Source organism: Nanorana parkeri, unplaced genomic scaffold (assembly GCF_000935625.1).
Source record: "Nanorana parkeri isolate BGI_ZX_2015 unplaced genomic scaffold, ASM93562v1 scaffold1256, whole genome shotgun sequence".
Classification (NCBI taxonomy): domain Eukaryota; kingdom Metazoa; phylum Chordata; class Amphibia; order Anura; family Dicroglossidae; genus Nanorana; species Nanorana parkeri.
In genome coordinates this window covers 405,172-417,499 of record NW_017307524.1, presented here as the reverse complement: position 1 = coordinate 417,499, position 12,328 = coordinate 405,172, and the positions used below count along the sequence as shown (strand labels likewise).

Sequence of the window (12,328 nt, the reverse complement as noted above, 5' to 3'; positions counted from 1 at the left end):
CTTTAGTGTTATAAAGAGAAAGTTCCCAATAGATCAGTGCATTTTCTCTTTGTACCTAGCTGTTTGCCATTTGTGTATTACTGCGGGAATTTTTTAAAGCACATTAAAGTTTAATTTTAGAAGTATTAGCAGTACTAGTAGAGACCCAATTTTCACAACTATTGTCCTTCATATGGTTATGGCTGATCTTGAAGCCTACGGATTAATAGGTTGAAGTTAAAGGTCAGGTTTAGGACTTAGTTGCAGCATATGGTTAAGGTTTAGGGGTTACACTGAGGTTTAGAGTTAGAGTCTGCAGAGATAAGTCACTGACCTGGAACAAGTCACTGACCTGGAACAAGAGTGCAGCAAGTGAAGCCAGAACACTTGACCAGCATACTTATTTCTGGTTAGTGTGACTCTGCAAGAAAACCATTGGTTGAGCGTAGCAGCCAGACAGCTTATTCTCAGGAGCGGAAGCCCACATATTTCTTTCAGCACCGGTTTCTATTTAGTGTAACTCATGTTTGGGAATAAGACTGTCCTCCAGGAGTTACAAATGTTTAGAAATGTCCCAAGTTTTCAAAGTGCAGAGAGGAAGATTGAGGAAGACTCTTATTACATAGAGAGGCACAATAAGCCTGGCCAAATACTTCTCAGGTTGTTAGACTGATGCAACCAGGATGGTGCTTGCAGTGACCACAGCAGAAAATCCAGATCTTAAAATAAGAAGTACCCAGCAGTCCATGCTGGAGTGCTGGTGACTTCTTATATCATGGTGCATAAAAACCAGACATACCAGTACTGTGGTAACACACACACCCTGTCTAGGTTCAGTGTAGAAGAACCCAGAAACCAATGCAGTCCCTTCTGAATAATCAGGGGAGCTTTCCTGAGATGTTCTGTAGGAGAATCCAGACAAATGCAGGATACTGCACAATCAGGGTTACTTTGCTGATATGTAAATCCTGTGTGTAGACTTTACCATGCTGGTAAGTTCTACCAGGAGGGACACGCATACTGCACAGTGCATCAGCGGCAACTAGGCTGATGCAGTAAATAACTACAACTTACAAGGTTTCCTAAGGAGAAACAGGCTAATACTTGAACTAAGAAACAACACCGGCGCCTTCAATTGCGAGATCACCTGCTTAATAAAGCAAACACTAATACTTGAAGTGACTGAACATTTCCTTCAATAACCTAGATGAGTCCATCCGTGAAGTGAAGATGTGGAAATGAAGGCCTTTGTGCCTTCATTGAATTTGTTTGTCTTGCTAATTGTTTTTTAAGGATCTCTAAATGTGGTGGAAAGTATTTGGACCTGTTAGCAACCCCACAGTGCCAGCTTGCTCTGGAAGTAATAGTAGCCTGGCCAGGAAATGTCTGACAAGATCAAGGATTACTAGCAGACATGCTGTACAGTCCTTAATCTGACTGACTAGATCATATATTTCATTGCTGAAATTAGGAAAGTCCATCCATGTTAAGTTTCTATGTTCTGGGTAGGAATCAGACTATATTTGAATTATCTAGCTACTTTACTATTCTGGAGCATGGTCTACAAAAACATGAGCACAAAAACACATCTTGTGAACAATCCGATGGTCCCAGTACAACAGCCAAAGTAAAACTATTAGGAATAGGAATGTTGCAGCATGCAATGGACTGAAATGCCATACTGTAACGTTTGGTTAGTTTTTCGGCATTACAAGCAAGTATTAAGCTTATCCGTATTAGAGAACAGCACACAGAGACACACATCACAGCAAGTGAGAGCTTACCTATGGATTTCTGCCTTCTCATTGTGCCACGAGGTACACCCAGAAATGGGCCATGAGGGCTTCCTGGAACAGTGGGCGGCATTACAGCGATACCCTGCCTATCATATATGGACTAAAACAGAATGAGATAAAACACAGCTAATGGAAGGTCCTTTCCAATCACATGGCAAACAACTTTCATAGGATAACATACATTCTCTTTCATATTCTGTTTTTGATATTTAAAATCACTTTACAAGCAGAGGTTTGGCATACAAAGAAGCAAAAATCAACCCCCAGATAAGTCCTTCTCAAACAAGCATGAGAGTTACATGTAAAGCTTTGGTTTACACAGACGCTTTTTAAACTTGCAGTTGTACAACTAAAATACCATGCAATTGTTTGCTTTGCCAGCATCACATGAGTTCAGTCTGTGAATGGAGGAGTTGGATCTATAAGTTATATTATATGTGCTTCATATAGGAAGAAAATTCATAACTGTAATAACCCTTGCATTGCCAGAATTGGGCAGCATTTAAAACAAGGCATACGTCTCCCCTGCAAAGTTGAAAGTCTTGCTGGAGTGGACAACGAATAATTGAAGGTTTGAAGTATATACCTTTCCCGTTTTTTTTGCAAATGAATCACAAAGGTGCACTTATCCTTTAATGGATACCTATACTGAGAGAAATACAGAAGCTGCCCTCCTTCTGAATATACTAGACATGTGCCTGTCTTTGGCTGCAATACTTTCTGGAAAAAGTATACAAAGCAGGAACATCAGACGTTCTAAACTATATATTTATTTCAGGTCAAGTACTCGGGGTACAGAAAGTGCTCAATTACCATGACGGCCGGGGAATTTTTATTCTCAAGTTCAAGGGAGTTCAGAAATGGCAGTTCTCATTCCTCAGTACTGGTTTACTTATAATGTGTAGAGAGAGAGAGAGACTGAGAGGGAGAGAGAGAGAGACTGAGAGGGAGAGAGAGAGAGACTGAGAGGGAGAGACAGAGAGACAGAGAGAGAGAGGGAGGGGGAGAGGGAGAGAGAGAGAATCTGGCCAGTAGGAACACACAGCAATAAAAACTTGACAGGGGTTCTAACCCTTCCCCACTCTATCCAAAACTTGGTTGGCAATGCATACATGAGAACATATTAGCTGTAAAAAATAATACAAAATAAAAAAGTGTTTCTTTACAAAAAAACACAATTATATTAATGTTTAGAAGCTGTATTTCTACACTAATAGAAATAGCATTCTACACTCTACATTCTACACAATTCTACACTAATAAAAAAAAATCTGTTCATTTATTTTCAGGTTGATGCCCTCTTTGTTATGAGCGAGTGTTATATCTATGAACCACTTCACAACTAAGGTTTCCACCTTCCTGAAGACTGTTCAGCTCTTACAATGTAAGCATGAATTTGGTCCACCTTGTCATCTATTAACCTTTTATTGCACAAAGGTTTGTCATGTGTAGTGTCAGTAAAGCAGGGAACGCATTGGCCTCTTCAGCCCGCCTCTCCTACTCACATTGACTTCTGGAGCAGGAGGGAAGCATCTACTCGTTGGGCGCTGCTTAATTGTAGCCACCCTGGAATCTACTGGCACGTTGTCCACTGGTCTTAAAGGCTTGACTATTGGGGCAGAGTCTTCATTTTTATCTGCAATGAGATTACAAGTTCACCTTCCAACAGGACCCTCATGAACAGCTGCAAGATATCAGACTTTGTAAAATGCAGTAGAATAATGAGAGAAACTGAAGGTTCTTTGGTAACAAAGCACTGCAGTAGCATTCTCCAGGCGTGCAAGCTGTAATCTCTGCATGGGGCATGCATGGGTTTGTTGTAAGCCTACATGCATGTGATCTTTACTTAGTGCAACGCGAATTACAATCCTCCTCTTCAAACACTCAACATCTGAAAGATGAACATCTACATAGAAACGGAGAGAAAACCTTTAGCATAAACATTCCTGCTAACGAAGCACAGCCCTCCTGAGATATGCAAGGAGGGTAGAAGGGTCATTTTGAAAGACGTGACGCCTTGTGAGAAAGCTTGTTGCATACAACTCTCGCAATACCCTCTAGAATTACAAGATGTACAACTGAAAGCAACACAGACCTCACAAGGAAATAGATGCATCCGTTATTTTTTTAGCTCAGTGACTTTTTAATTAATTCATCAAAACTGGCAATGCCATATTTCCCCAGCCACAAGACGGTAGACACTAGACTAGATGACAGAAGGATCACTCGAGCTAGTGTTTGCAGTTCCAGCCTTCCAAGTGATACTCTGAAGGCACATGCAATTGTGATTTACGATGCGACTTGTCCATATATGTCACATCTGTTCTCTGAGGATATGTACAGACTGGACTTCCTGGATGAAACTGTTTTAATGACTGGGGGTGGTTATAAAGCCTGGCCAGTTGCCTATCAGAACATTACACGATGCTTGTACAAATGACTGCACAAACTGCATGCAGGGGTACTGTTGATGATAAGCATGCACCAATATCTATACCAGTATCAGTATCGGTGCAGATACTGGGCATTTTGATGAGTATTCGATTCCGGCTCTTTATAATTTTTAAACACAAGTGGCTGCCCTAAGGCCTGCACTTACTGGGGTCCTCACTGCAGCCTTGTGGCGCCTGTTTACAGCGCCGGCTGGCCACCTCCTCCTCTTTCCTGCAGCCACCCACACAGCCCTGTTGGAACCCTGCTGTTGCTCAATCCAGTAGGTTTTAGCAGCAGCATGAGAAAGCCTAATGGCCTCTAGGGGAAGTAGATGTCCCATATGAGGAACATCATTTAGAAAGATTTAAAATAAATAAATAATTGCTCTCCTACTTCCAATTTCCTCTCTACTGACAATTGTAAGACTACCTGAGTTGTCCAAGGCAAATTTAGGGTGCGTAGATTTGTTGCCCTGCGTGCAGTCGTTCTTATTTCAGACCACTCTACCACCAAAATGTTGATCATGCCTACACATCAGACCACTCTAGGCTGTAGAGTATGGGAAGTCCAACACTTTCGTGGGAAGAGGGGCTTTGCTGGTGCTGCCTTTTTTTCTAGTTATCCAGGGGAAACTACAGTCATAAATTAACATTACTACATTAGATTGGGCCACTTCTCCTACCCCACAAATGTTTTGATACAATACCATAAAAATGAAGCACATACTTCATTATGTCCTTGATACGAGATTTTTAGATATCTCATATACCAAGTGCTCTGCTTAGGATCTTTTATGTACAAACTTTTAGACTGTACAATCTGTATATAGTCCACAGGAGAACAATGTGACTGACTAATGTGATCGTCAATATACAGTTCAGTTACATTGGTTTCTGCCTGACTTTGGTTAACAGCGTGTTTATAACCGTTTGTCCTTTACCTGCTTTGACAATTCATCCTCCCTGCAAAGGGTTTGCTGTAAGGTCTGGCGAATGATGGGAAAAGCTGAAGGCGCAAAGAATAAAAAGCAAAGCCTAACTCAGCCAAGCAATGGAATAGAATGGCATCAGTCACTTAGTAGTCAGTCACTTATCTCCAGCCTATTTTGCCAGCATACAATACAGTTGGCCAATACTACATTTCTGGAGGTAAAGACAAGCAGGCATACACTGAAACTTCCATCAGGCAGAACTTTTAAAGACCACTATCAACCCAATGTTCTGCAGGACAAAGTCCTGCTTTTAGGTCAAATTAGACAGGTAAGGAGGGACCAGCAGGTTACATAGTACATAGTTACATAGTTACATAGTATTTGAGGTTGAATAAAGACATTAGTCCATCAAGTCCAACCTATTAGGATCTCATTCTAGGAGTACCTGTACCCCTGTATATTACGGTCCCTTAAGAAATCGTCCAAAAGTTTCTTGAACAATTACACATTTTTTGCTGAAATCACCGCCTGTGGCAGTGAGTTCCAGACCCTACCCGCTCTCACTGTAAAGAACCCCCTTCGCCACGTGTGCTGGAATTTTTTTTCCACCAATTTTAGGTTATGGCCTCTAGTTTTTGTAATGGAGTTAAAAAAGGTGTTATATGGGATTGTTTACTCTATGGTGAACAGCGATAACTATGAGTTTCTCCAATATTTTAGGCTTGTTCTAAGCAGATGCATTTTCCAACACAGGTAAAATGAATGGAAATGAGAAAATATTTTGCTTTCACCAGAACCCATTCCTGTCAATAAGTTGCGGTGCATTTATGGTGTGTTGGAAAAACTTCTTGATTCTGCACTCAAGTAAACCTGAATGAGCTCCTTAAAATCCAGCCACAGTCTTTTTTTTATTTTGGAATAAAGTGGGGAAGAGTTATAGTCGTAATTGGTGAGAGTGCTCTCCGCACACCTTTCAGCAGTCCCGGCCAATAGAGATGAGGTGCTTGCAGTAACTCCCACGGATGGCACCGTGTAATGCACAAAGTAGAAAGAATAGGTTACCAGCACTCAAAATGATTTCAAATAAAGGGAAGAGTTATAGAACATCTAGCAGGTTTATTGATGTCTGTGACTCCATCGGGGAGATTTCCCCTCACAAGGTGCCTCAATGGCACCCCTGTAACTCCAGAACAAGCAATGAGAATGGTGGTCAACGGGACAGGAAGACACACACGGGCAATAAAACCCAATCAAGCTTCTACTCCTAAAAATACATTTTGTTGTTGTCTCTGTCCCTTGTGGAGAGTTTTCTCTTCACTTTCTATCCCTCTGATTCCCTCTCAGTAAAACAAGACATGTGAGAAAATTAAATGGGGACACAAACTGCAATAAAAATTGGCAGAGTCTCTAACTCTACCCTACTCTATTAAAAAAAGGCTGTTGTTCAGCTTTAAAAAATGCAACACAGTGTGTCTGAAAATGAATTCTAATGTGTGATTCTACTTGTGTTTTCAAGCACATCTGTTGATAACAGGCCTGTATTTGCGGGGCTGCCCTAGTGTCACTACATCTGGTTCCCATCTATTATGAATTTGTGAATCACGGCTATATGGTGAGGTTACTTAGGTTGTCCAAATACAGGAAGAGTTTTCAAACACTAGACAACGATGGGTGTACGGGAGGTAAGGAAATAGTTGTCATCTAGTTTCTCAGAGATTGTCAGCTAAATTCTTCACAGTCTGATCATCGAATTGCATGGTGCATGGTTAATTGTTACAATGATGCCCAAATCTATCACATCACTTCAACTGTATGGCTGCTCACTGCTGTGATTGGCTGTCTGCCCCATAACAAGAGCCCAAATGAACAGCTACACTGAATGTCACCGGTAATCAGACGGAATACACATCATAATGTATCAATTTCATGTGTATTAATTAAACTTACTGCACTCATTTTATATGTGTAAAGCAGCCAAACATTTTTTTCTGCTTTACCTCTTTTTCTGGGTCACAGGAATACATTTAATAATGTACTCAAGTAGCATATAGCATGCTACTGCCGGCTATATGCTGACATAGCAGAGCCGCACTATGGCCGGGAAGTATCCCAACAATATTGTCCAGATCCACCCGGCTGTCCGAGTGACAGCTGGCTCCACTTTTCTGGAGCCAGAGCCAGCTTTGCCCGCCCCCTCCCCTTCCTGTAGCTCCAATGAGACTTGGAGGAACAGAGAGGGAAGGGGGGAAACCGGGGAGGGGTGACTGATATCTGCAGGGAGAAGACACTGAGGTGAGTTACATGATCACTCAGCTCTTGGTATAAAGCCGGCATGTGACAGCTGCAGTGTCCCACGTCGGCTGTAAGTATTGGGAAGAGTACATTTTACTCTCCCAATACTTCTCCTTAAACCAGTATGTAAGGGCTGACCTTACATACTGGTTGTGAAGTGAATTAAAGAAATGTAACCTTTGGCGTGAAATGTAAAGCGAGTTGAAGTGAACCTGTGTTTACTTCAAACATCCAATCATGTGCAAAGAAATCTGAAAACTAAAGCTTTGTCACATTTGAGGGGTTTGATAGTTCATGTGAAGAGAGATTAGTTTCATTTCATTATTCGCTTTAGTAAAGCGGGCCCTCAAGAGTATAAACTCCAAAACTACTGTTTTAAGTTTTGAAGCATTTCAGCAGAAGCAGGCCATCTCTGAATATTCAGTACAAATTGAATATTTCTTTACACATGGAAAAGAGACTGTGAAACAAAATGCTATGCTCAGATGACAGCAGAAACTGATGACGCCAATATGAACATCCATCTAGAGAGCCCCCGAGAACAAATGACTAGTGCATAACGGGGCTAATTCAATCCTTCCACATGTGAATCAATCACCCATCCTGGGAATAAACCACAATCCCCAGTGAAACATTTGTGTCTTACCGAGCAGGCTGGAGAGTTCAGTAACCTCCTTTCCACGGCACAGAAGGTAATCTCCCACTAGACAATATATTACTCTGATGTATCTGTGGATTACATGTATCTGATGCTGGGCTTATTGTGATCATTGATATTGGAGCTTGCTGTGAGTGATGGGAATCCTGCCTTACATAGTTCAAATAGTATATGTCTGCAGATCTTTATTTGCCTTCTGTGTATGCCTTTCAGTGTATTTTACCGATTTGCTAATGAGATTGACTTTAAAGTGAACCTTTCACAACCCTGGGCAAGTCAGACTGAGCATATGGTGGAAAAATACACATACAGAGGCAACCTGTAGATCCAGGTATATAGGCAGCTGAAATCAGGACACTATCTGCAAGGAGTTTGAATGTTCTCTCTGTGCTTGCGTGGGTTTACTCCGGTTTCCTCCCACACTCCAAAGACATGCTGGAAGGTTAATTGGCTCCTGTCTAAATTGTCCCTGTATGTATGTATGTGAGATAGGGACATTAGATTGTAAGCTCCCTGAGGACAGGGACTGATGTGAATGTGCACTATGTAAAGTGTGTAATTACATTTTTCTTATAAAAAAAAAAGACATTGTGCCTTGGAACAACGTCACTTCTCAGGACTCCTGATCTGCAAGTTGTCTGCCACATTATAGCTGATGGCACACTAGCAGTCCTACCTCTGGTGGCAAAAATCACCAAAGTACTACACCGTATATGTTATTCCCTCGTTGGCTGAAACAATGCAGATTCTCAATCACTTCTGAGGGAGCAGTGACATTAATAACATTGGTCCAGCCAGCAAGGGAGTGACATCACAAGAAAAGCTGTGTAGACTTTTAGCAATTCTGCCATTGACAATTTGTTCCCAGCAACAGAATCACTAAAGTGGCATGGCTCTAAAGGAGTAGATGACAGCTCTTCCAGAATTATACCATTTATTGTTACCAAGGATCCTAAACTGCATAAGATTTTGGGCAAAGGTGCTAAGCAAAGCCGAGAGGGCAGAGCTACTCTCAAATTTTACAGGACAATTCGAGATTTGCAAATCACGGCCATTTTTCTGGATCTGCTGATCAATTTGGTTTTCCTCTGAAGGTAACCTCTGATCCATGTATTTTTCATCATAAGCTCAGTTAGAATTGGGGAGGTGATAGGGTTACTTTACAGCATGAATAGGGGCTTCATGGAAGGGCAGAATCTGCGATGGCATATGTACATTTCTGGTTCTATAGATAGAATTGTGTTCTAGAAATATTTAGACACTCTGAAAATAATGTAAAATGTGAATTACTATCTGATCAAATGACGCACTAACTTTATGACAACAAAATCCATATCTGCCATAGGGGAAGTTCTGTGAGCAGCAACCGGAGCAAAAGCGTGAGATATATATGTTATGTGAGATAGATATATATATCTATATATCTACCACACATGTCTAACCCCCCCCCCTTTAAAGTGGAAGTCCAAAAAATGGCTAAAACATAGCTTTAATACTTTAATATAAATTTTCACTGATTTACCCAACAAAGAAGTGATAATTGTCATCTCTCCAGCTTCATTCTGCTTACTAGTTTTGCGTAAAACCCAAAGCCAGCTTGACGAAATGTAATAGTTTATCTGGCATTTCATTTAAGGCCAAGTTCACACTTGGGCGTTCCGTGACCGCGCAGCAATCGTGCACAAAACCACGTGGTCACGGAATCGCACACCACCGCTAATTGCGCTGGCAGTGCCATTAATTTCTAATGGCACCCCAGTCGTGCCAGGCAGATCGCGCGGCTTCCCGCCGCGATACCACCCGTGCAATCGCACACGATCGTGGTTCAAAAAAGGATATCTGAACCCAGCCTTAAAATGAACTTGTGTTTTGTTTTGACTAATGTAGGCAAAGGTTAGAATGTTTCAGTTTAACTGCTGTATCCCCTTTGGCTAGAGTTCCCTTCACTTCCTACTCCAAAGGAACAACAGGAAGTAAGGGAAAATCCCACATATAGTCTTCCTCATGACATGTGTTCCCACTGGGATATTACCTTCACCTCCTGTTCTAGTAACAACTCTCACATTTTGGATTTTCTCTACATTCTGTTGCAACTTTGGGATAGGAAGTGATGGGAAATCTCCCTAACTGGGGCACAGACATAGAAGCCTGACCAAAGTTATAACTCTCCCCGCTCTAAAAACCTGAAATTTCACTTTATTGCAAACAAACGTTACTACTAGCACATGTAGGCCCAGACACGGCACAAAAGGCGTGTGCTGTATGGGAATGACCACAGCTTTTTATTGTATAAATAAATCTGCACCTACACTTTTCAATCATCAATAGAGGCAAACCATTTCTTCATATGTCTTACATCAGCAATATCTGCCCAGCTCCTGCCATACAACAAAACAAAGCTTAGCCGCCATTTATTTCTGCAGAGGACGTGGTATCTTTGTTGGAAACATACCCCTGGGCAGAGCAAGCACTGAGAAATGTGAATTTCCTATTTTTCCTTTTTGACTGTATATATATCAACCTGAAAAAATATGAATTATCTGAAAACTGTGAGAAGCAAGACACAAAAGACAACAATATAATAGATTAGCAATATCCCAATGGCCGGGGCTCTGAGACCCGATGGGTATTTCCTATGGGAAAGGGACAAAATGTTAGATTAATAGACAAAAAAGTGACATTTTTCCCCTTACCCTTCTTTTTCCGTACAGAAGCTTGCAAGTAAAAAGAGAGAGCAATTGTCAAATTGGAATGAAGTAATATCAACACAAAAGGTTTGTACAGCTCACGTTTGTAATGTTTTGTACAACCGTCAATAATAACTTAGCAGTAATAAGAATAGAAGACGTTCAACTCTCAGTTTTTCGGCGTACAAAGTTTTGCTCATTCGCGGTTATGCACAAAAATTCCCATTGTAAAGTATATTAATGTGCGACTGAACCGACAAAGATTTCCAGTAAAAGTTTACTTCATTCTGTCTGTTTTGGTCTTTAACATTAGTTTTAAAGGTTGAACCTGAGCACATATGGGAGAAACCAAAATGCTGCAAATGAGGTGTATATGTGTGGTTTTTGTTTTGTAATAATGAAGGTTTTAGTGCATATTTTAGAAAGGTGATATAAAGCTTTGTCCATATGTTAGTTACTAGCTAAACCACACTCAGGATTATTTTGCATATAAGCAATTTTAAAAAGGAAAGAGTTTGGTGTCACTCACAATGATGATCTGAGAGCTTGAATAACAGTTGAGCCTGCCACACCATATTGCTATGGTGATAATCAATCAGTAAAGGGGCATACGGCGCCCGAGCAGGCCTTAAAGTGAACCTGAGGCCAGACCATGGACATTCAAACAATTACACATGCATAACTAGCAATAGATGAGCGTTAAAACAAACCCTCACTGACTTCTGTACCTAAAGGCCTTATGGAGTAATTCATCCTCAAAGTCCACAGCAGAAGCAGTGAAATGGTTCAAGCCCTTCTCTCTGTAGCTCAGTTCACCCTGCTGTCCCAGAAAATCTGCACTGTGTTTACATTAGAATATTGTGAATGAGGACCAGGGAAGCGGAGATGCTAAAAAAAAAACTAAACCCGGGGGACTTCAGTGCTTCTCTTGTGAATTTTTACAAAAGAATTGCTCCTCAGTGCCTGCAGCTACCGAGGCTAGCAAGGGCTTCTTTTAAAGCTCTTTTATAACATGTTAAGAATAGGCAAATCCATGAATGTCCATAACCTGGCCACAGATTAATTTTAAAGGAGAACTATGAGATGAGTGAAAATCAAGTTCAAGCCGACGTGTGGCAATGAAACTGTCATGCGTCGGCTCAATAGATCGGGAAGTGAGTGAACACATACCATCGCTCGCTCACTTCTCGATCATCTCCCTGCAGAGAGCGGTGACTGCAAGTCACCGATCCCTGCAGGGATTCCCCCCCTCCCCGCTCCGATCCTCCAGCGCTGACTGGGGGAACGGATGGGGGAGGGGGTGGGTACACTGGCTCTGCCTCTAGATAGGCAGAGCACTCTGTCACTCACGCAGCTGGGTGGATCTCAACAGCATTGTCGAGATCCGTTCCGGCTGCGGCGGTCTCAGTATACCGTGAGCTATATATAGCTCGCTATATACCGAGCTTTGGGTCACGGGAGGATGCTAGTATATGTCTTCCCGTGACCCTGAGGAGAACTATGGGGAAAAATACTTACCCCAAAGTTCTCTTTTAAGAAGAATTTAAATATT

General features: G+C 41.6%; 1 protein-coding gene across 4 annotated transcripts in view; it reads right to left on the bottom strand.

The window, feature by feature from the left end:
* Window positions 1–12,328, bottom strand: part of SHANK2 (SH3 and multiple ankyrin repeat domains 2) — a 334,773-nt gene that overhangs the window by 25,806 nt on the left and 296,639 nt on the right. For 2 of the 4 annotated variants that reach the window (XM_018568872.1, XM_018568874.1), the window contains 3 exons: window positions 10,783–10,803; window positions 3,281–3,411; window positions 1,764–1,875 (listed from right to left, as the gene is read on the bottom strand). In XM_018568872.1, coding sequence (XP_018424374.1) covers window positions 1,764–1,875; window positions 3,281–3,411; window positions 10,783–10,803 — 264 coding nt within the window. Of the gene's footprint in view, window positions 1–1,763; window positions 1,876–3,280; window positions 3,412–3,621; window positions 3,682–10,782; window positions 10,804–12,328 lie in introns of all 4 variants that reach the window. The other 2 variants (XM_018568875.1, XM_018568873.1) reach the window with 2 other exon arrangements.